Source organism: Geotrypetes seraphini, chromosome 11 (genome assembly GCF_902459505.1).
Source record: "Geotrypetes seraphini chromosome 11, aGeoSer1.1, whole genome shotgun sequence".
NCBI lineage: Eukaryota > Metazoa > Chordata > Amphibia > Gymnophiona > Dermophiidae > Geotrypetes > Geotrypetes seraphini.
Window position 1 is genome coordinate 94,343,271 of NC_047094.1, and position 24,623 is coordinate 94,367,893.

The window sequence follows — 24,623 nt, forward strand, 5'->3', positions numbered from 1 at the left end:
ATGTCATCTGCACATACTCAGAGGCCCTCCAGATGCGTCCGGGAAGTCGGGGCTTTCCAAAACTCAGATAAACTACCGGGTTTTAGGAAGTCCATCTGGGCACCCAGACAGTCCTCTAAAAAGAGGACATGTCTGGGTTTCCCGGACTTCTGGTAACCCTAGTTATGGCTCTATCCCACTGGAATGGTCTTGCCCCTCTCCCTTCAAACTGAATCTTCATTCTTACATTTTAAGACAGCTCTTAAGACCAATCTCTTTATCCAGGCATTTCCACAATCCTAATGTTCTGAGCCTTCAGACTGTGTTTATCCCAAGCCTCTGTGCAAAACCTTTTGTTTTTTCCTGTCCCTCCCCTCATCCTACATTGAAAGAAATGTGTAATTAATGGACTGTCCTCTTCTATCATCTTTTTTGTATTAGTCATTTATGTTTAGTTATTGTTTAAGCTCATCGGCCTCCTCTTCTTTTTCTCATGTAAACCACTATTTTAAATATAATTCACAGTATCTCAGGAATAAATTGGACTTTGAAAAAGATTAGTACACTGCTCGGAAAATGGTCTCTTGTGACAAAGGCTCCTGGATTACCTTTTCTTAGTCTCATATGATTTAAGGAATAAATAATTTAGACTTACAAACTTCCATAGGTTATTATGGAAGTTTGTAAGTCTATGTGCTTTGAAAATAAGACCATATGTGTCTATAGGGTCTCCCATATGACTTCTTGCTGTGAACTTGTCCTCTATTAATCCATAGGGCTGGAAGCATATATGATTAATGGATCCAGATGTACTTGGTAGCCACACAGACACAAATATTTGTTCAGACTTGATATCCTCACAAACCCCTGAGGATGAGAACTGGAAGCTTATCTCACAACCACCTGCAATTTGGGCCCAGGCTAGGACTTGCAATTTTTCAGTAGCTGAGCGAGAGATGCTGATGCAGCCACAGTTTTTGAACGAGCTGCTCAAATAATTGCTGTTGTGATGTTTTTGCAGGAACACAGTTGATATTGCATGTCCATTTTTACAAAACCAACAACAAAATAATTTGAAGATAATGGCATCTGATTAATAACGTCGACAGTTTTACATCTTTCTGTATCAGGGCTCCGGGAAACAAAGCAACCACCCAGATTCTTTCAAGCTCAACATTTCAGTAAGGAGTAAATGAGGAAAAATCGTGTAGTTAGCTAAGATAATCTCTTTTTCAAGGTTTCATTACATGTCCAAAAGCAGTGGGGAACAGCCATGAGTCAATAGAATCATTTTCTGTGCCAGACAGCAGTGTCCCTGACTGAAGTGTCTGAATTATTTAATGATTTTAAGATGTCACAAGTTCAGAGAGCTTTAATTGGTCTCGGCTCAGGTCTGGCTGTAAATTTTATGTAACTAGACCCACTGAGTAAGTGGTATTCCATGGTCACTTTTGAGTTATAAGACCAGGGCAAAACAGAAAAAAAATTCTGCTATAGCTAAAAAACTGAGCGCTCCTTTTACGAAGCTGCATTATACGTGCGGAATAGCGCACGCTACATTGCCACGCGCAGTAGACACTAATGCCAGCATTGAGCTGGCGTTAGCTCTAGCTGCGTAGCACGGTTCATAGTCAGTGGTGCGCAAGATGCAAGCGTGCTGACAATCCAGCGCAAGACAGAAGCACCGCGGGGAAAAAGTAATTTTTAAAGAACTCTGACAGGGGGTTTGGGGTGGCAACCCCCCACTTTATTGGTTAGTGTTTGCTCTACTGTTGGAGGGGAGTTCGGGGGGTTGGAAACCTCCATTATAGCGAAAATTGAACTTTTTCTGATTTTTTTCGGGGAAAGTTCCATTTTCTCTATAATGTGGGGGGTTTCACCCCCCACACCCCCCCCGCAACGGTAGTGCGAACACTAACCAATAAAGTGGGGGGGTTGCCACCCCAAACCCCCAGTCGGAGCTCTTTAAAAATTATTTTTTTCCCCGCGCGCTTCTGTCTTGCGCCAAATTGTCAGCGCGCTGGCATCTGGCACGCGATTATCCCATCACCGTGTAGCACTTATCCCATCACCGTGTAGCACGTGGTGTAGCACGTGGTAATATCCTGTGTGCACTAAAAACGCTAGCGCACCTTAGTAAAAGGAGCCCTAAGCTCACTTGTGCACATGAAGTTAACAGAAGCTGATGGCACTGACTGTTACACTGCAAACCTAATGTTCTTTGGCTTGTCATGTGTTCTCTTTAGGGCAATACTTTAAGTAGGCACCTCCATTTAGGTGCCCTGAAGCCACATGGCGAAAGTCTATTGTATAATAGTCTCTGGGCACCCAATTTCTCTTACAGAGCACTATAATAAGTGGAGTGGAACGGGTAGATATAAATCGCACCTTTATGCTTTCCAAAAATACTAGGACTAGGGAGCATATGATGAAGCTACTAAATAGTAGATTTAAAACAAACTGGAGAAAATACTTCTTCACTCAATGTGTAATTAAACTATGGAATTCATTGCCGGAGAATGTAGTGAAAGCAGTTAGCTCAGCAGGGTTTTAAAAAGGTTTAATGTCTTAAAACAAATCCTTAAGCTATAATTAAGATGGATTTGGGGAAATTCCTAGGATAAGCAGCATAAAATCTGTTTTACTCTTTGGGATCTTGCCAGGTACTTCTGACCAGGTTTGGCAACTATTGGAAACAGGATACTGGGCTTGATGGACCTTCAGTCTGTCCCAGTATGGCAATTCTTATGTTTTTATCATAACCCAAAATCAGCATGCCTAGGTAGCTATGATCTTCCTTCTGTTCTGAGGACTGCCACCCACAGCTGCTGGCCCAGCACCGTGCATCAGAAGTCTTTGTGTGTGAGTGTGGGGGGAGGGAGAGGGGGGTTAGAAAGAACTGCAGTTCATAGCTGCCAGCCCAGCACCTTCCATCAGAGATGACTTCTAGATACAGCCATTTGGGTGCCCAAAAGTCTGGTGCCAGTGTATATACACACCCTTAGATGGTGTCCAAAAGTCTTGCTTCTGTCCTGCAGAATGTAGTGCATTCATATCTCTAATTCTGGTTTGTCTCCCTATAAAATATTGAAAATTTGTACACCACTCTGAACTAAAACTAAAATTTCAGAATACCAACCATAAACGACATTGAAAGACATCTTAAATCAATCAATCTAAAAGGCTCTCCTTTAGAACTTTTTCCACCGTTCTATCTAAAGAAATTTTTTCCTTATTTCGGTCCTTTTAGTCTATCGCTCATACAAAATAGCTTCACCTCTGCCACCGTCCCCACCACTTGGAAAACCTCTATTGTCACACCAATAATAAAAAATTTCAAATCCAGTCTTGACGATTCATCCAATTACCGCCCCATTTCCAACTTACCATTTTTAATGAAACTGTCTGAAAAATTAGTCTTTGAACAGCTTTCAGAATTCATCGAATCCTCGAACGCATTACATCCCAACCAAACTGGCTTTCGAAAACATCACAGCACTGAATACTCAATGATCGGCCTCGTTACAACTATACACTACTTTCTTGATCACCATAAATCTGTAGCACTCTTTTCTCTAGACCTATCCGCAGCTTTCGATACTATCGATCATGAACTTCTACTTAATCATTTGCAATCATTAGGTATAGAAGGCCAAATCCTAAAATGGTTAACATCTTTTTTATCAGATCGTATCTCGAGAGTCAAATTCAATGAAGCCTACTCTGCTAACTTCTCTTCATCATATGGTGTTCCACAAGGATCAATACTATCTCCTCTTCTATTTAACATTTTTCTATCCCCGCTTATCACTATCTCACAGTCACTAGGTTTTACAGCCTTTTCATACGCTGATGATATTCAACTCATGCACCCTCTCAACCCAGAAAACGCAGAAGAAATAAAAATTATCAATGACAAATTAGAACTAATAAAAAACTGGCTAAACAATAACAAACTAGTTCTAAATACTCAAAAAACAAAAACAATGCTTTTCACTTGGAAAGGAGACATAACTCCAAAAATACCATTCGTACTTGATAATACTCCTATAGAATCGGTCTCTAAGCTGAAAATCCTTGGTGTAATAATCGATGTAGATCTTTCATTTCACAGTCACATTAGCGAAATAGTTAAATCATGCTTTTACAGATTACGGCTCCTTCGTTCTATTTCTACCTTTTTAGATTCCAAATCAATTAATATCTTAGTTCATTCTCTTATTATTTCTAAATTAGATTATTGTAATTCTCTTCTAATCAACATAACCCAGAAAGAAAAGAGACGACTCCAAATTATCCAAAACACATCAGTTAAATTAATTCACAAAGCAAAAAAAATTCGACCATGTTACCCCTTAACTTATTAAATCACATTGGCTCCCCATATCTCACCGAATCACTTTCAAAATTTTATTTTTGGTATACAAAACACTGAGCTTTAATGAACCCCAATTTATATCAAAAATGATTGTCCCATATAACTCTTCTCGCTCTTTAAGATCTTCCTCATCACAATTGCTTTCAGTCCCCTCGTTGAGAATCATAGGCACAAGACGTAATGATATGTTCTCCGTGAAAGCCCCTACACTGTGGAACTCTCTTCCAAATTTTATTAAAAGCGAAAAAGACCTTGTCTCTTTTAAGAAAATTTTAAAAACATATTTATTTCAAGATGCATTTGATTCATGAAACGTAACATTTTAGGTTCTTTCATTCTTTTTTATTTTTTTATCTTATCTTGCCCCATTATTACCCAATGTGCTTTCCTTTTGATGTTAAATTCTAACAAATAACAAAATTGTAACTTTCCCCCTCCTTCCCACTCTTTCCCGTTTGTCCAATTTGTCTGTCTCTTGTCTAACTTTCGTAAAGTAAATGTATTACCACATTCTGATGGTTTTTAAATTGTACATCGCTTAGATATTGTTATAAGCGATTCATCAAATGAAAATTAAACTTGAAACTTGAAACATTCAATAAAAGAAAATTCTCTTTTTTTAATAGTCATATCCATTTCAAGGAAATGTTTCATTTCGCAAGGTAACAATTTGTTAACATAAAGAGGCCTGAGAATTTGTGGTCAGTGGAGCAGCCTAACTACTTTCTTCATAATCTAGAATAGGTTTTCTTAACCCAGTCCTCAGAGAACCCCAAGCTAGTCTATTTTCCAAGATACCCACAATGAATATGCATGAGATATATTTGCAGACAGTGTATGCAAATATATCTCATGAATATTCATTGAAGATATCTTGAAAAGCAGACTGACTTGGGGGTTTCCAAGGGCTGGATTGAGAGTATCTTTTCTGCGTTTGGGTCTTGGTTTCAGTTTCACTTTGTGCTGGCCTGCCCCCACCTCAGAGCCTGCTGCATGTAGCGGTCTGGATCCACGGCAGAAAATGTCGTTAGGACTTTGCCCACCGGCTCTCCTTCATAGTGCTTGATGGGGTCATTTCTATTCGGGAAATATGGGGCTTCATTGACATCCATGACGGAGATGGTAATGCCAGCCGTTGACAGTAAGGACATCTGAATACCACTGGCAAGGGGAGCTTGGTTCGTCACCATGACTGTCAGCATAAAGGCCTTGTTCATCTCGTAGTCTACTGGCTGAAACAAATAACATGTCAATTTAGATACAGAGTTTATGGAATTTTTGAAGACGATTTGGGTTTTTGTTAGCCGCTTTGAACTCAAGTTGGTAAAATGTGGTAGATAAATTTATTTTAAAGTAATGCAATGTAACTTAGACCACTAGGAATCCACTAATAAGACCAACAAAGCCAACTGATAAGAATCTTTCCAATTGGAAATTAATTTAAAGATAGGTTTTTTTTTTTTTTTTATTAATTCTTTATTCATTTTCAAAAATACATTAAGTGTTAAATATATTCATTCATATTAACAATAAATACATCACTTACAAACAATCATTGATATATTTCATAAATTCTTATCCCTTCCCCTTTCCCATCCCTCCCTCCCATATATTCCATTATCATATAAAACATATAATAATAAACTTCCCCCCCTCCCTATACCTTAAGTTGATAAATATAAGGGAAACAAATTCAAATTAATCTTTACAATACTTTGTCAATGGTTTCCACACATCCTGAAACTTCTTAAAATATCCCCTTTGTAATGCAATAAACCTTTCCATTTTATAGATATGGCATAAAGAATTCCACCAGAAGTTGTAATTTAATCTCCTCCAATCCTTCCAATTATATGTAATTTAAAGATAGCTTTAATGCCATGGTCTTAGAAGCAAATTTTGCATTTCACACAGATTAAATTAGGTTAACAGACAACATAATAAGATGGCCCTAGTCCCTAGGACAAAGGAAAAATCATCAGGAAAAAGGGATTAATCTTGCAATAGGTTAAAGAGAGCCTCCAGGGACAGGTCATTTATCTTCTAGTAAGCTATTTTGAGTCAGCAGAAATAAAGGATTCATCTATCAACAGGTTAGGAACCAGTTTATTGGAATAACAGATTTTGTCTCCCATTCGATTCCACAGAGACTACAGGAATAACAGATTTATCCTTCAATAGATTAAGTGCAATGCACAGGAATCATGGATTTTGTCACACAGTAAGTGATACAGTCCCCCAATAAAACTTTCAAATTCTTATAATTTCAAGGACATAAATCCCCCTCCTCCAAATATCCCTGGAACCCCATTACTGGCAGGCCTGTCACCGAAATTTACATAGTACCAATTCCAATAGTACCATGCTTAAGGGGCATCACACATATTCAGTTTAATTAGAAAAGAATCAATCTCTCAGTTGGTTGGTATATTTAAAGAGCCACTTACATCCTTTTCGTTATTCTTTGTATTCATCAACAAAGCTGCTCATCATTTATTGCTAACAAAGACTGAGTTATGCAGTATCACACATCTCCGTTCATTAGCAATGCTTTCTCCCAGAACTTGGTAGTTTCAAAAGTGTATTAATTTCCTAGCTTTTAGCACTAGGAATATGGATTGATTTCCAGCCCTGAATTTTCCCAGTGAATAGAGACTAAATTCAGACTATAAATGGGTTGCGTAGTAAAGAGGGGGAGGGGGACCACCCTGCGTGTCATCTTGGTGGGGACGCCAGCACCTCTCCATTCCCCCATGTTATGCTTACACCCTCCCTCATTCCACCCAGGTACCTCTTTAAAATCTTTGCCAGCCTGAGCAACTACTCTAGCCTGGAAGCCTGGAAGGTTGATCCACTCCCTTGGGCCGATACAGCGAAAGACTTGTGCATTTAGGGCAGAGCTTGCAGGAATGGGACAGGAAGAGAACTCGTGGGGGTGGGAGCACTGAGATCCCGTGGGGGCGGGAACTGGTTGACTATCTCTTAGCACAAGCAAAGAGCTTAACAGTCACATTTTGAGTAAATTGAATTTATTGTACTTTCCCCTCCATATTCATGGTGGTGAGGGGCACAGCCCCCTCATGAACAACAAAAATTAGCAAATAACTTTAGGGCCGAATCAACCACCCTCGCCTCCCAGATCTCTCCACACCTTGCTTTTGGGGACTGGTGCTCTGGTGGCGGGGCGGGGCAGGAGCCTATGCTCCTGCCCAGTGCAGAGCCACGATCAAAAATGGCTACCGTGAGTTCCCACTGCGGTACTGTAGGAGGACTGCTCCTGCCCTGCTTCACTGCTGGACCAACGGACTTTGAGAGGTCTGGGAGGCGGGGTGGTTTAGAAACTCGTGTATAATCAAATTTGTGAATCATAAACCCACAAATATGGAAAGGGGAGTATATATCTACAGTCCAGAAACTTTGAAACAATGTGTTCAATAAAAAGTGCATATGTAGTAAAAATAGAAATGCTTTCTGATTAGAGAATTCATATTGAACCACCATTCTTAGTTTAAAGACGCATTTTCTTATTAATCTTGAGATGTCAATTCATTATCAAGGATTACTGTGCCCACACTTTTTGGGCTTGTGAGCTACTTTAAAAATGACCAAGTCAAAATGATCTACCAATAATAAAAGTGTAAAAAACTCAAAGCACACTGTACGCAGAGAAAATGTTAATTATCACTTATATTCCGGGGTTTTTTCAAAGAAGTCAAGGCAAATGACTTTATATAATGCCACCTCAGTAGGAACTATACAAAAATAGATAAATATACCCCCTCCCTTTTTACTAAACTACGATAGCGATTTTTAGTGCAGGGAGCTGTGCTTGATGCTCATAGGCTCCCTGTGCTAAAATCTGCTATTGCGGTTTAGTAAAAGGGGGGCCATAGTGCAAAATATAGACAGCAGATATAAATTCTCAAAATGGTCCCATTTTGATCACTAAATTGCAAATAAAATTCATTTTTTCTACCTTTGTTAGCTGGTGATTTCATGAGTCTCTGGTTACACTTTCTTCTTCTGACTGTGCATCCAATATTTCTTTCCTTCTTTCAGCCTCCTGTATGCTTCCTCTCCTCCAGACCTCATTCCCTTCCCCCAATTTTTCTTCTTCTCTCCCTGCTCCCTCCCCTTTCTTTCTTTCTTTTTTCTTTCTCCCTGCCCCCCCTTTCTTTCTGTCTCCCTGTCCCCCCTTTCTTTATTTCTGTTTCCCTTCTTTCTGTCTCCCTGCCTGCCCCCTTTCTATCGGAGAACAGGCCCCCAAGCCGCTGAGTTGTGAGCTCTCCCTGTTTCTCGATACAGTAAACAGAAGCACCGGGTTGACCAGCCTTCCCCTCGACATCAATTCTGACGTTGGAGAGGAAGTTCTGGGCCAGCCAGGCTTCTGTTTACCGCGTCGGGAAGCAGGTAGAATGCGATGGCAATGCAAGCTTATCACGGAGCCTGGGATGGGCTCCGCGATTGACTCGCATTGTCTTTGCGATCTACGGCAGTCGACCTTTTGGGCACCTCTGCTGTAGGACTTTGATGGAATTCCAGGGACAGGCACTAACACATGGCAAGGCAGCGTGAAAAATATTCATTACAGGCTAGGCCCAGTTGTGGAGACAATGTTGCATGTATATAGGATATGGGTTCATATAACATATTTTCAGCCTGCTGCTTGCACTGGCTTAGCTCCCTCTGAAATCACTTCTGGGTCGCGGGGCCAGGAAGTGGCATCAGAAGGAAAGCCAGTGCAAACAACAGGCTGGAGAAGCTGCTCGCGCTGGGGAGGGAGGGCACGAATGTGGTGCATAAGGAGCAAGGGTAGAGAGGAGGGCATGGGTGGGTGGGGGGCTACTGCTCTGGATGCCTTCTACCCTTGCTACGCCACTGCCAAAGTAGATAGAGTATCTGACTTGGCATAAATATGGTCATGTAAATGCAGCAGGGATGCATGTGATGGACAGCATTTTGTAAGTTACACATGTAACAGGAGCCCAGCCTCAGTCCTACCCATGCTTTACACATGATCATGCCCTCCTTGAATTTATGTGTTATGCCACTTTTGCGCAGTATTACAAAATAGCGCTTAAGTGCCCTGCTGGAACTTTCATAGGTAAGTGTACACCTAGCATTAAGCGCTAGTATTCTTTTTTAAAAAATAAATATCTCTATTAGTGATAGAGAAAGCATACAATCAAATTTCTGAAACCAAGTTAGACAACCTCAGTACACAAGCAAGAAGATAATCAAAAATGGTTAGCATCAACAAAGAGAACGAACGACCAACACGGTTGTCAATCTAACAAGTAATACAACTTTCCTGTTTAAAAATTTTTATTGCATTTTCTTCCTACTCAGACTTACCCACCCATAATCCCTCCTCATTGTACAAGTTCACCCATCCCTTTACAGACACAACCCCTCCCTGAGTCCTTCTTTTAGGGAACTCGGGTTTAGTACCCCAACTAAAGCTGCCCAAGGAGCTTCATCAAGTAGCATAAAAAGGGAGCAGGGGTGGTCTGCCCCAGGTGCAGATCATAAGGGGGTGCTCCCGGGGTCAGGCTTTACAACTCACTGCTCTGCCAGTGTTGGGTCTTCTTTTCTGCCAGGCAGTGGCGTACCTAGGGGGGGGCGGGGGGGGCGGGCCGCCCCGGGTACCAGCCCTAAGGGGGTGTTCCCGGCCTTGCCGTTCAGTCCCCTGGCACCCCCGAAGGACCGCTCGCCCCACTGACCTTCCTGCACCACCTGTGAAGCAGCCCGCAGCAGGATCGCGAAGTCAGCGTCAGCATCCCTGCGCTGCTTCCTGCGCCGCGATCCCGCCCCTCCTCTGACGTCAGAGGAGGGGCGGGATCGTGGCGCAGGAAGCAGCGCAGGGATCGCTGACGCTGACTTCGCGATCCTGCTGCGGCTGTTCATAGGTGGTGCGGGGAGGCCAGGGGGGCGAGCGGTCCTTCGGGGTGGGTCGGGGCATCAGGCCTTCAGGGTGGGGTGGGCGGGCAGGCAAGCAGGCTTTCAAGGGGGAGGGGGTGACAGGCAGGCAGGCAGGCCTTCAAGGGGGGGACAGGCCTTCGGGGGGGGGGTGCAGACCTTCAAGGGGGTGCAGGCCTTCAAGGGGGGGAACAGGCCTTCAAGGGGGGAAAGGCAGGCAGGCCTTCAAGGGGGGGACAGGCCTACAAGGGGAGGGGGACAGGCCTACAAGGGGGGGGACAGGCCTACAAGGGGGGGGACAGGCCTACAAGGGGGGGGGGACAGGCCTTCAAGGGGGGGTGCAGGCCTTCAAGGGGGGTGCAGGCCTTCAAGGGGGAGACAGGCCTTCAAGGGGGGGAAAGGCAGGCAGGCAGGCCTTAAAGGGGGGACAGGCCTACAAGGGGGGGACAGGCCTACAAGGGGGTGGGACAGGCCTTCAAGGGGGGGGACAGGCCTTCGGGGGGGTGCAGACCTTCAAGGGAGTGCAGGCCTTCGGGGGGGGGTGCAGTCCTTCAAGGGGGTGCAGGCCTTCAAGGGGGGTGCAGGCCTTCAAGGTGGGACAGGCAGACCTTTAAGGGGGGACAGGCCTTTGGGGGCGGACCATGATTTAGAAGTACACGGAGGGAAGGGGGTGTTCAAAGAGACATGCATATGCCAAACTTTGGGGGGGAAGAAATAATGGGTCTGAAAATAGAGGAGAGGGAGAGAGATGATGGACCATGGGATTTAGGGAGGGAAGGAACAGAAAGGGAGAGAAATTGGACACAAGGGATGGTGTGGAGGAGGGATAGAGATACTGGATAGGAGGGTAATTAGGAAAAGAAACGGAGAGATGGTGGACTCTGGGATGGTGGGGAAGGAGGGAGAGATGCCGGATGAAAGGGTATTTAAGAAAAGGTGGATCTGTGGAGGGAGATGAAAAAAAGGAAAGATACCAGACTTCCTGGGAAGGGAAGGGAAATGGAAAGGGAGGACAGAGTTGGCAGATGGATGGTTAGCATGCAGAAAGAAGGAGACCCTGGCAAGCAAGTTATCAGAAGAAAACCAGAGCCTTGGACCAACAAGATTTGAAATATAACCAGACAACAAAAGGTAGAAAAATTAATTTTATTTTCTGTTTTGTGATTATAATATGTCAGATTTGAAATGTGTATCCTGCCAGAGCTGGTGTTGGACTGCAAACGTGAGCTAGGATTTAACAGAAAGAGGAAAAGTCCTTTTTGTTTCTTTATTTTATTTACACCACAGCGCCAGTGTGGTTAGGAGAAGCCAAAGGGGGTGAAAAAGCTATAAAACCCACCAGGAGTTTTGAAAAAAATCACCCAACTGGGCAGGAAAATCGAATTGAAAAACCAATTCAATAGGGCTGAATCGAATCAAAATTTTTTTTTTCCTGTATCTGGCAGCATTAGTTTGCGCTACTGTCTTAGACTTTAGGACCTGGGATTGGGGAGAGATGGCATCCTCAGTACTTTATAATGCAAGTGAAACGAGGATTTGGTCAGACTTTTGAAGGGTCTGCAGAAAAAAAATATTGTATAGGCCGGGGACATGAGACAGCAGGAAATGGGAACTTTTCTTCCTTCTATTTTTGTGAATGGAAAGGCTGAGGATGTCAGAGAGGTCAGTTAAAATATGTGCTTTATAAGAAAATATAATAATGTGTTTTATAAAGTTTATAGCATAGCTGGTACCCGGTGAAGTGTTCCTAGTGGTGATGGTGGCAGCGTGTCAATGTGTTGAGAGGAAGAGGTGGTCTGGGAAATTCTGCTGAGCAAACTCCGGGCCCATTTCCACCCCCCAGTTAGTCCACTCCACTCAACTGATTCACACACTGAGTGGGTCTTTGGGTGTTGTTTTGGGATCTCTTCCAGTGGTTTATCTCCTTCTGGTCCAAGGAAGGAAACTTTGTTATCCTTAGCATTGACCTACAGAATATGTTTGTAACAGCGCTGCTTGTGTGGCATTAGGCTATGTAGTGATCGAAAGAAAAAAACAGACCTTTGCACATTTTTGCACTATATGGTGGGTGTATGAGGAGATTCACATTTCCTGCACAGCTAAGTCCATGTGAAGTTACCTTGTGCTGTATTTGACATCTAGCAAGGTCTCTGTTTGAAAGGAAAGATCTAAACTTAAAAATGAAGTGGCCAGAAGTTATGGTAAAAGCTGATAGTGTAGCTGGTTTTAAGAAAGATTTGGACAAATTCCTGGAGGAAAAGTCCATAATCTGTTATTAAGACATGGGGGAAGTGTCTGCTTGCCCTGGATCGGTAGCATGGAATGTTGCTACTCTTTGGGTTTTGACCAGGTATTAGTGTCCTGGATTGGCTACCATGAGAATGGGCTACTGGGCATGATGGACCATTGGTCTGACCCAGTTAGGCTATTCTTATGTTATGTTCTCATCTGTAGGGGCCTTTGTTTTCACTTCTTATTTTAATGTATTTTTTTTCTGGGAACTTATCAGTGTTTTTTATAATGGGAACAAAAATGGAAGAGAATTAATGTGTGTGGAATGGGGGGGGTAACTAATTTCTTCAGCTAAATAATTCAATCCACTTCAAACAGACATAGGAGAACTTGTGCACCATTCACACACCCTCCAACCAAAAACGTCAAAAGAAAAAAACTGTTCGACAACCTCCTAGCCATTCGAGCTGCAACACTCGACCCCCAACTCTACAACCAATTGATATCAACCACAGACTGCAAAACCTTCAAAAAGAAATAAAAACCCTTCTATTCAAAAAACACATAAAACCGAACTAACACAATCAGAACTGTCCCAAGCATCACCTGCAACTACTCCATATGTACTTCTAATGTCATGACAATTTAGACATAATTTATGTTATGTTATGTTTGGAATAATGGTTACATATATGAGGTTCAATAAAAGAAAATTTTCACTGCCTGTTTCTATTCTGACCATTTATTCCATTTCATGGTTATTGCAAAAAAAAAAAAAAAATTTTTTACATGGGGGGGGGGGGGGGTTGTCAAAAAATGATGGGCCCCGGGTGCCACATACCCTAGGTACGCCACTGTGCACTCCCAATGTGTTCTTAAAACAGTTCTAAGTGTTATTGTTGAAACATTTACATCGTTTTGGGAGCATTCTCATTATTCTAGGAGGAGATCTCAATGAAGCAGTTGACCCGTTATTAGACCATTCTCATTCCCCTGGTAGAGGATTCCAGTCATATTTGAGGGGGATTCACACACTGTGTTCATTCTTGGACTTGGATGTGTAGAGAACTTTACATCCTACAGAAAGTGATTATACACACCTGTCTCGGTCGCATTACACCATGTCCAGGATTGATTATCTCTTACTATCAAGGGAACTCGTATCAGAGATGGATTCAGTTATAATTGGCCCACTGGAGATATTTGATCATGCATGGGTCTCCCTGACTATTCAGCAAAATACCCACTTGGCTTTTAGTCCTCAGTGGACATTCCTTGTCTGGTTGCACAGAGACAGTAAACTCCTTTCTTTTTTGATGACTAAATGGAATATTTTTTAAAGAGACTAACCAGGGGCATCAAGTAGATCAAATTGTATTTTATTTTGGGAAACAGCTAAGTCTGTCCTTTGAGGAGAGATAATTGCTTATTCCTCTTTTCAGAAGAAAATGAAACATCGGGAGATTACGAGATTAGAACAACAGGTGGCCAAGTTAAGGCAAATGTATGGGTTATAGAGACCCAACAAGCTTTGAATGAACTTATCCATCAAAATATATTAAAAATTCATTCACTATTATAAATATAGGTGATACAGGTATGCCAATAAGAGTAGTGGCTTGTTGGCCAAATTAGTGAGGTGAAACGCAGGTCCCTGCAGGAAGGCAATTTTGGGAGATCATCAAGGGACGCTGTAACATAGTGATTCAGGAATAAACTCCATATTGTCATCCTTTTTTTGTACTAAGTTGTATGCAGAACCAAGGGACGCTGGTTTAGATAGTAATATATATCTTGCAAGTTTGGATTTGTCTAAGTTGTTAGCGGAAGATGTAGCTATGTTGGATAAGTATTAAGCAAGATGAGGTGGAATGAGCGATTCAACAAAGGCCCCAGGAGTGGATGAGTTTAGGAGTGAATTTTATAAATTGCAAAAAACAGAAATAGCTCCCACTTTGACCTTGATGTTTAACACCATAATTGATCAGGGGGGTTTACTGTCCTATTTAAATACTGCTAAGCTCATGGTTTTGTTGAAACCTGGGAAAAGTCCTGGAATGTCTGGAATCATATACCTATTTCATTGCTTAATTATGAGACAAAATCTATTGGCTAAGGTGTTAGCAAATAGGCTTGCAAGGGTTTTACCTTCTGCGATTGCAGATCCGCAGGTGCAAATGGTTAGGGGTGGGACTATTTCCAAACACATGAGAAGCATTTTGGCCGCATTAGAGTCTGTTCTTATTAAGGAAATTCCTGCACTTCAGTTTTGATGCTGAAAAAGCGTTTGATAGGATGGTGTGGGGATTTCAATATGGTGTATTGAAGGCCTATGAGATGAGACTCTGGTTTGTTCGAGCGATCACGGTTTTCTGTTCAGTGCCGCAAGCAAAAGTTTGGGACAATGGGATGCTATCAGACTCCTTTCCAATTCAACAGGGAATCTATCAGGGATGCCCTCTTTCACCTTTACTTTTTATCCTCACTTTAGACTCATTGGGGTCCTTTTACTAAGATGCGCTAGTTGTTGCATTAAACGCTAACGCATCCATTATAGTCTAAGGATGCGTTAGCGTTTAGCGTGCGCTAATATTTAGTGCTCACTAAAACGGCTAGTGCGCCTTAGTATAAAGACCCTGTTATTTTGGGAAATTCAGGCTAATTAAAATTTGATATACCACCTAAAAATTGCCAAAGCGGTTAATACCAATCAAATTTCCAAATCGTTAAAATTTAGGGGAACATTTTTAAGACTAGATACTAACAGGACTTAAAGAAACAACTAGGAGAGAGGGGAGAAATACAATATCTTATAGGAAAGAAGAACAAAAAGGATTAATACACGAGGAGGGGTGAGAATGCTCATCCTTCAGGCAATTTTATCGTATGGTGGAAATTACATATTATAAGCGTCCGTAAATAGAAAAGTTTTTAGGTTTATTTTAAATTTGTCAGTACAGGTCTCTTCATGTAAATCAGGGGTGTCCAACCTGCGGCCCCATGAAGTATTTTGTGAAGCCCCAGTTGAGGGCGATGCAGTGTTTTCCTCTGCGGCCCCTGGGTGTTTACCGTCTTGCCGGCTCCCTCATCTGTCTTGCTGCAGTGTTTGCATGTTTGTGCGGCCCCAAAAACATTTTTTTCGGCCAATGCAGCCTAGGGAAGCCAAAAGGTTGGACACCCCTGATGTAAATGCTGGGGTAATGAATTCCAGAGAGTTGGAGCTGTGACTGAAAATATTTTTTTTTCCGATGAAATCATAAAAAGTATGTCATAGTGAGCTGCTGATTACTTGAACGAAGAATTCTTGAAGAGCAATAAGGGATATGGAATCTATCAATGAAAGATGGGGTATGTGTGGTTTTAGTTTTAAATGTAAGTAGTAAAATTTTATAAGTAATTCTGTGTGTGATTGATAACCAGTGTGATTTTAACAATAGGGGCATAACATGGTCCAAATATCAGTGATTTAATGGTAGGTAATTAGAACTTTATGATTACAGCTTTCGAAGATGATCTTCTAGTATTTTTCACTAATCCACATCAGCCATTACCAACTTTGTTGGAGAGTGTGCATGAGTATGGGAATTTTTTGCCGGAAAATGTGATGAAATCAGTTAACTTAGCAGGGTTTAAAAAAGGTTTGGATAATTTCCTAAAAGAGAAATCCATAGGCCATTATTGAGATGGCTTGGGGAAATCCACTGCTTATACCTAGGATAAGCAGCATAAAATCTGTTTTACTACTTGGGATCTTGCTAGGTACTTGGGAACTGGGTTGACCACTATTGGAAACAGGATACCTTGCTTAATAGGCCTTCAGTCTGTCTAAGTATGGCAATTCTTATGTTCCCTCTCATCTCAGCGTCCCTCTATTAAGGTAGGGGGTCTTATATGTAACTTAATAGAGGGGAATGCTTGAGGTCTGGTTTTATAAAGAGCTCAAGAAAAGCCAATCTCCTAAAGTTTACACTATAATCTTAGAGAGGTGGCATGGAGAATTAGCCAAACTTCTGCGCATTATTACTTCCCTCCATGAGCTAGTAAATGCTTTGCCAAGTGTATTACAGGGTGTAGAATCACAGGTATGTCATTTCTGAACTCTACACGCAGCCTATCTCTCTTAAAAGATAACATTTCTTGCTGGCTGAACAGCCATGCCACTCTTTTGTTCATGGCATTTGGCTGGGTGCACAAATACAGGGTTGTTGGTTTTTTTTTGGCTAGCATTGTTTACTTTTCTGCAGTAGATATTGGGCCACACACTAAAATTTTCTGTTGATGGTCTCATTTTCTGTGCTCCAGCCCACTTAGGGGCGTGGGATGTAGGCGAGAAACTGCTTTTGAGAAAATTGTATGTCTTGGGGGAAAATGTATTTTGACCCATTGGCTTCAGATTGACCCTCTCTCAATATGATATTGGTGGAATAGACTTCATTTCATGATGTTGTGGGAGTCTTATGAAGCTGGAACTTCGCCCAGAAGCTATAAGAGGTGCATACATATAGGAGATACCCTCTAAGGTAGTGGTCCCCAACCCTGTCCTGGAGGACCACCAGGCCAATTGGGTTTTCAGGCTAGCCCTAATGAATATGCATGAGAGAGATTTGCATATAATTGAAGTGATAGGCATGCAAATCTGCTCCATGCATATTCATTAGGGCTAGCCTGAAAACCCGATTGGCTTGGTGGTCTAAGGCATGTAGCCATGCTCTAAATAGAGGTTCTATGTAGGCTGAATGATGTTGAGTGATGAGCTAGTGTGGGGGTGGGGCTTGGATCTGGGAGGACTGTTTGTCTCTTTATATATGCAGAGGAGGAATCTGGGGCACAAGAGTAAATCCATCAGATTGTTGTGTTGAGCTTAAGCACTTCTCTGTTAATGGGGGAGATGATCACTGTAAATGTGAGCTCTTTATTTGTATTTTCTGCTTTATTGTTCAAAAAATATATATATACTGTGTGTATATATGTATATTTAAATAAATAAACAATGCACCCCCCAAAAAAAACCCATGTGTGCAAATAAATGCTTATCATAAAAATGTGTGCATACTGTTGCAGAATATGAGCAGTTATGCATGTAATTTAACTGTTTAATCGGATACCTGCTGGCCTAAACAACCATAGGCTATTGGCTCTTCGCTAATGTTGGCATAACTGGCTCCAATTTGCTTCAGTGAGCAATAATGCACATAACTGCCCTTAGTTATGCAACTGCAAAGGGACACTGACCTGAGAGGGGTAGGTGGGGCACTCCCAGGAACAGTACACACAGGTTCTAGAATACCATCAAGTTGCATGCATTAATGGACAACAGTTAGGCACTGAGTCATTGAGCTGGCACAAGTGCTCACGCCTAGAGGTACATGTGCAAATGACAACTTACACCCTCTTTTACAAATCCTGATAGCACAAGCTGATGTGATATATGCCCATAGGGATTGAATGGGAATCGGAGCATTTGCTGCATGGCTTTGTACGAGAGGGCCTTAGCCTAGTATTCTATTACAGCAATTATGCGGGTAATTGCAACTATAGAATTCATGTTTAGCACGTTCTATCAGGGTGCTTAACTTTAGGCATCCTTTTGAAAATTTACCCCAGGCATCTGGAACTATCTACTCAAGTCCTGGATTTTAACTCTGCCCTAAGGTGTTTTTGTTTTGTTGTTTTTAAATTCTAGGAAAATTAGAATCATAACAAGGCAAGAATGTTATGGAGATAAGTATTAACAGTTCTCGAGATTGGAATAACTTAATATTGACATTTAAGACCAGACAAAATCAACCTGAATTTATTAATAATCTTCTTACCCCTTAAAACAAGCTCCGATCCACATAGGGAGGAGCGAAGACAAATCGGCCGAAGCCTTGGAGCCAATCGGCAAGGGGGAGGGTTGGCAGGATAGATTAGGGGTGAGCGGAGGGGAGGTCGCCCCTCTCGATCTGGCATCACATGAGGCGGACGCGTGAAGTTCACAGTATACTGGTTTACTTTGGTTGGTGAAGTTCATAGTACAGTGGTTTGGATATATTCATCAGTACATTGGTTTGGTTAGGTTTATCAATACATTGGTTTGGTGCAGTTATATGGCATATATATTCGGTTCGGTGAAGTTATCAGTACATTGGGTTTGCATATATATATTTTCAGTACACTGAGGCAATGTTGCTTCACGGTGGCCGCAGCTACAGCACTTGGGGGGAACCCACGATAAGCGAGTTTCGCTATCCCGGGTAGTGGAGGGTAAGCACAGCATATGAGTCAACGACATACACCTTTACAGTGCTTATGAAATGGGGCATGTCACCTTGCTTGGACGGCAGGGAGGCCAGGTCATGATCATCACAGCAACGTACTGCTGACGAGAGGACAAATCCTGGATAGGTCCAGCGAGCAGGGGAAGCTGGTATGGCACCCCACGTTGGGAGAGGATGGAGAGGCATATGTTGTGCACCTGATCCTGTGGTGGTTAAATCTAATAAGTGTTATACATGGAGTGTTATGTCATCTTCAGATGTTCAGTTGCGATGTACAGTTGATCACAGTTCATGATTTGTTATTCTGCTCAGTTGATGACAGTTGTGATGTAATAGTGCTGTTATGGCTGTGGCCAAATAAAATTCCACACTAGTTGAAAACGCTTGAGTATCGTCATTGTTTTCAGGACAGATCTTGGGGGGTAGAGCAACAAGTGCTGAGTGCACGATTTGATAATCCTTCTAAGATTCTAAAATCGACAGCTAATAACCTTTTCTCTATTCCGTCACTGAAGTTTATACAGTGTTCCCACGGTCGTTCATGGTCCCGGTCATTTGCGGTATTTTCGGACCGCGAACCGCCAACATGGAGAGGGCAGCGGGAGAGGCAGGAGAGAGCAGCCAGAGCGCCGCGAGTTTAGGAAATCACTCACGGTACGCTCCGACCGCCTCTTCCTGCACTAAGTCGGGCCTTATCCAATAAGGAGCTGCTTTGACATGCAGCTCCTAATTGGATAAGGCTTGACTTAGTGCAGGAAGAGGCAGTCGGAGCGTACCGCGAGTGATTTCCTGCACTCGCGGCGTTCCGGCTGCTCTCCTGCTGCCCTCTTCAGGCTCCCCCCATGAAAAACCATATTTGCAGTTTTTTTAGATTCTCGGAGGTTCCTGGAACGGAACCCCCATGAATATCGGGGGAGTACTATATATACAATGAGGTCTACTATCTTCTCTGTCACTGCCCCCTCTCTTTGGAATAGTATTCCAAATTACTTACGTGAAGAATCAATTCTTAATGACTTTAAGACAAAGCTAAAGACATTTCTCTTCCTTGATGCCTTTGAGACCTAACTGTACTTTTAAGGGCAACTGAGTGCAAATACTAACGAGTTCAACGTTATTTATTGCAGCCCTTCCTATTGTTATTTCCTTAATTGTTCTCTTTTACTTTGACTATTGTAGTTCTTGCCTTTTACCTTTTGTTCCTCTTTGTCTTTAAAAGTCTTCAAAAGTTATTAAAAGTTACAGTTTGTTGACGTAATGTCAGCTTAAACTTGTATTTTAGCTAAAGTTTGTTTTATGTTTTTATGAGTTTGTGCACCGCCTAGAAGGCTAATTGGGCGGTATAAGAAATTTTAAATAAACTTGAAACTTGAAAGAAATTAATAAATTTTGTACCAAATGCTCTCTTTTGATTTCAATTAGAGAATGACACGGTGAAAAAATTGGTCCCCGTCACCGCCCCGTCCCCGTTTCACCATCCTCTGCACCGCCCCGTCACCGCCATTCCCTTCACCGCCCCGTCACCGCCACTGCCACCCCATTCACCGCCCCGTCACCGCCACTGCAACCCCATTCACCGCCCCGTCACCGTCACCGCTGCATACATAAAAGCCTCAAATGGGTACGATTTTATATATTTTTCTTTATTTACGTATAAAGGAAACATTCTTTAAAACTTTAAAACTTTAAAACTTTAAAACTTAGTTAAATATTAGTTAATAACTATACAAAAACAAACACGACATGTACTTTTAATGCTTACAATGTTAGCCTACATGGTAAGTAGACGCGGCCGCTGTACCTAATCGCGGCAAAGATCTCCCTGCCGTGATTAGCATAGTGACCACGGCTACGGCTGCAAGTCTCCCCTCCCCCCAGCGATCACGACAGGAGGGCACCCAACCCCTCCTGTATGCTTCTCCTCTGATCCTCCTTCCCTCAACCAAGCATCTCTCTCTCTCCCTCCATGAGTCCAACTTTTCACTCTCTGCGCTCTCCCCCTTCCCCAGTGTAACATTTCTCCTTCCCTCCTTTCTGTCCTCCCCATCCATCTTGCCCTCTCCATGAGTCCAACACTTTCTGCCTCCTGCACACTTTCTCTCTCTGTCCTTGCCTCTTCCCTCAGTGGTATCCCTCCTTCGCACCCCACAACCCAACATGCTCTCTCCCCATGCACCATCTCACCTTCCCCTCCAGTGTGTAGCACCTTTCCTTTCCCTCCTTTTCTGCCAGGTTCAGCAGTACCTCTTCTCCCTTCCTTTTACTTCCCCCTTGTCCAGCAGTACCCCTTCTCCCTTCCCTGTTCCCATTGTCCAGCAGTACCCCTTCCCTCCTGTCCAACAGTATCCTTTCTCCCTTCCTTCTTCCCCTCCTCCCCTTGTCCAGCAGTACCTGGTGTACACTGGGCAGGAAGAGAAGCTCCGGCATCAGCGTCAGCTGACTAGCAACTTCCTGCAGCTGCATCTTTTGCTGGGACTCCTGTCTTCGTGTATCCGGCAGATATGCGAAGGCAGGTGTCCCATACGATGGGGGGTTGCTAGTCAGCTGACGCCGGAGATTCTCTTCTTTCCCAGTGTGCAAGATTGCGCCAGCGTCAGCTGATTTGCAACTGCCTGCTGCCGTCGCGTATGCCGGGACTTCTGCCTTCGCGTATCCGGCAGATACACGAAGGCAGGAGTCCCAGCATACGCGACGGCAGCAGGCAGTTGCTCAGATTTCGGGATCAGGTTGCCCAGTTGCAGTTGCCCAGATTGCGAGTTCGGGTACTAGACTGTGTATTCCTGTAGACCCCCCCCAACGGCCCTCCCGACAATCGCAGCAGAAGGGTACCCAACCCCTCCTGCTGGACCCCCCCCAACGAACCCTCCCACCCCGGAACCCCCTTAGTCTTACTTTCCAAGTTGGACCGGACGGCTCCTCACACGTATGGCCAGCAGGCTTGCCTCCGTCCAAATGAGGCAGGCCCGCCCCTACCCTGCCCAACCCACAGGATCCTAGGGCCTGATTGGTCTAGGCACCTAAAGCCACTCCCGCTATAGGAGGGGCCTTAGGTGCTTGGGCCAATCAGGCCCTAGGATCCTGTGGGTTAGGCAGGGGAGGGGAGGGGCGGGCCCGCCTCATTTGGACGGAGGCAGGCCTGCTGGCCAGACGAACGAGGAGCTGTCCGGTCCAACTTGGAAAGTAAGACTAAGGGTGGTGTTTCGGGATGGCGGGGTTTGTTGGGGGAGGGTCCGGCAGGAGGGGTTGAGCACCCTCCTATTGGCGATATAGGGGGCCGTTGGGGGGGCCGGCAGGAGGGGTTGGGCACCCTCCTATCAGTGATCATAGGGGGGCTGTTGGGGAGCTGGCAGGAGGGGTTGGATATCCTCCTGCCGCGATCGTTGGGGAGGGCTGGTTCTGTCGGCATGAAGGGCTGAGCACCTTCCTGCCGGCGATCGTCGGGGGGGGGGGGCGGGTTCTATTGGCAGGAAGGGTTGATCTGACAAATGCAAGTTGGATTGAGAGTAAATGCGGCAACGTGCGAGTTGGATCGAAAGTTGGAGGAGACAGACAACATGGCGGAGACATCTAACACCCGGTCACGAACACGGTGAAACACAGGTAAATAGCGGTTCCTAGAAGGGGGGACATTGGCCTGCGGGGACAAATCTATTCACCGTTTTTGCGGGCGGTGAAAGGATTTGTCCCCGCGTCTGCGGCGATTTGCTAATGAGGTCACCATAACCCGCAGCCATGCAGCGGTTCGCTGCGGGGATCGCTCCCCGTGTCATTCTCTAATTTCAATCTCATTTACAGTTCTTGAAAAATTATGAAAGTGGAGTGCAGGTGAAAGAGATTACAGAGGCCTTGTTTTCATTTACTGGGAATTTAAGGCTCACAAGTCAATACTGAAAGGTTTATACTTTTCTAACACCTAAAATGCTAAAAAAAACAAAACCATGCATGAAGTCTGGAGATCCCATTGGGAAGTGGCACAAAAAAAAATGGGGTTAGAGAGAAGGAATGAGAAGAGAAGATAATAAACCAACCTTTACCACGGTGAGCAAGCCTTCATTGGTTACGGGATCCGTTCTAATGGCAAAATGGCTGGACGCATCCCCACTGATGATCTTATACATTGCATTCCAATTGGGTGAGTGTGGCTGGTCTCGATCCACCACGGTCAAATTAGCCACCACAGTGTCCATGCTGTTTTCTGGCACTTCGCCATAGTACTGCAAGGCAAAAGCGACATCCTTAACACATTCTAGCAGGGGGTGATGCAGAAAGTATACTTTCAATTTAGCTGAGTCAGTACGCTAACTGGGGGTCACAACTTGAGTGGGTTCTCCATAGGTGTATCATTATTCTGCACCTTCAGGGGGGGTCACACAATTTTTATCTGTCTGCTGTTATCAGTTCACGGCCACAAAAAGGTTGATAAGTACGGGTTTACTTAAGATGAAAACTTCCTGACCTCCTTCAGCAACTTGCTCTAGTCTAGAGGCAGTTTTTAACCAACTGGTCAAAGAGGAACAACACTAACCATAATAATAACAAACATAAGAACATAAGAATTGCCGCTCCTGGGTCAGACCAGTGCCCAGCATTCCGCTCACACGGCGGCCCCCAGGTCATAGACCAGTGCTCTAAATGAGTCCAGCCTCACCTGCTTACGTTCCAGTTTAGCAGGAACTTGTCCAACTTTGTCTTGAATCCCTGGAGGGTGTTTTCCCCTATAAAAGACACCGGAAGAGCATTCCAGTTTTCCACCACTCTCTGGGTGAAGAAGAACTTCCTTACGTTTGTACGGAATCTATCCCCTTTTAACTTTAGAGAGTGCCCTCTCGTTCTCCCTACCATGGAGAGGGTGAACAACCTGTCTTTATCTACTAAGTCTATTCCCTTCAGTATTTTGAATGTTTCGATCATGTAAGAACATAAGAATTGCTGCTGCTAGGTCAGACTAGTGGTCCATCATGCCCAACATTCCGCTCACGCGGTGGCCCTCTGGTCAAAGACCAGCGCCCTGAGACTAGGCCTACCTGCATACGTTCCAGTTCAACAGGAACTTGTCTAACTTTGTCTTAAATCCCTGGAGGGTGTTTTCCCCTATGACAGACTCTGGAAGAGCGTCCAAGTTTTCCATCACTCTCTGGGTGAAGAAGAACTTCCTTACGTTCGTACGGAATCTATCCCCTTTTAATTTTAGAGAGTGCCCTCTCGTTCTCCCTACCTGGAGAGGGTGACCAATCTGTCTTTATCTACTAAGTCTATTCCCTTCAGTATTTTGAACAACAATTACAAAATATGTTTTACTATGACATGATGTAATTTCACTTGCTACTTCTTGCATATTGTCTTATCTTTTGAGATAATTCTACATTTGGGGGGAAATTCTATAACCGGCATCAAAACTTAGGCACCGGTGGCCACCTTACTGGCACATAAGTTAATTGACAGACACTGTTAGAAACGATGAAAACCCCTGATGTTGAAACGCCTACATAAAAGGTGCCAGAATCGTGCCTAGGTAGGCGCTTTCTGGCACCTAACACCACTATGGGTTTGGCTAGCGGCAGATGCGTCACTGACGGAAAGCATCTACATAGGTGCGATTCACCGCATAAATAGGCACCGGAAAACCCTGGCCTACATTTTTGGTGCCTATCTTTCCCAGAGACATGATTCTGTATTCAGCACCATCGCATGATTAACGTGATCGGCGACCGCTGTGTTGACAGCCACTGATAGCGGCGCCGTATACAGAATCCGGCCGTTGGAATTATTAATTCTCTGCTCTGTGCATTTTTGTCCAGTACGATACGAGGGGATGCTGAAAAGTTCTCAGACTAACCAACCAACTTTCTAAATTC

At 43.7% G+C, this 24,623-nt stretch overlaps 1 protein-coding gene across 2 annotated transcripts in view; it reads right to left on the reverse strand.

Annotated features, from left to right (window-relative positions):
• CDH4 (cadherin 4) overlaps nucleotides 1-24,623 on the reverse strand; it is a 1,411,847-nt gene that overhangs the window by 42,540 nt on the left and 1,344,684 nt on the right. The window contains exons 9-10 of one of the 2 annotated variants that reach the window (XM_033963168.1): nucleotides 22,803-22,982; nucleotides 5,336-5,589 (exon numbers count right to left, since the gene is read on the reverse strand). In XM_033963168.1, coding sequence (XP_033819059.1) covers nucleotides 5,336-5,589; nucleotides 22,803-22,982 — 434 coding nt within the window. Of the gene's footprint in view, nucleotides 1-5,335; nucleotides 5,590-22,796; nucleotides 22,983-24,623 lie in introns of both variants that reach the window. The other variant, XM_033963167.1, reaches the window with a different exon arrangement.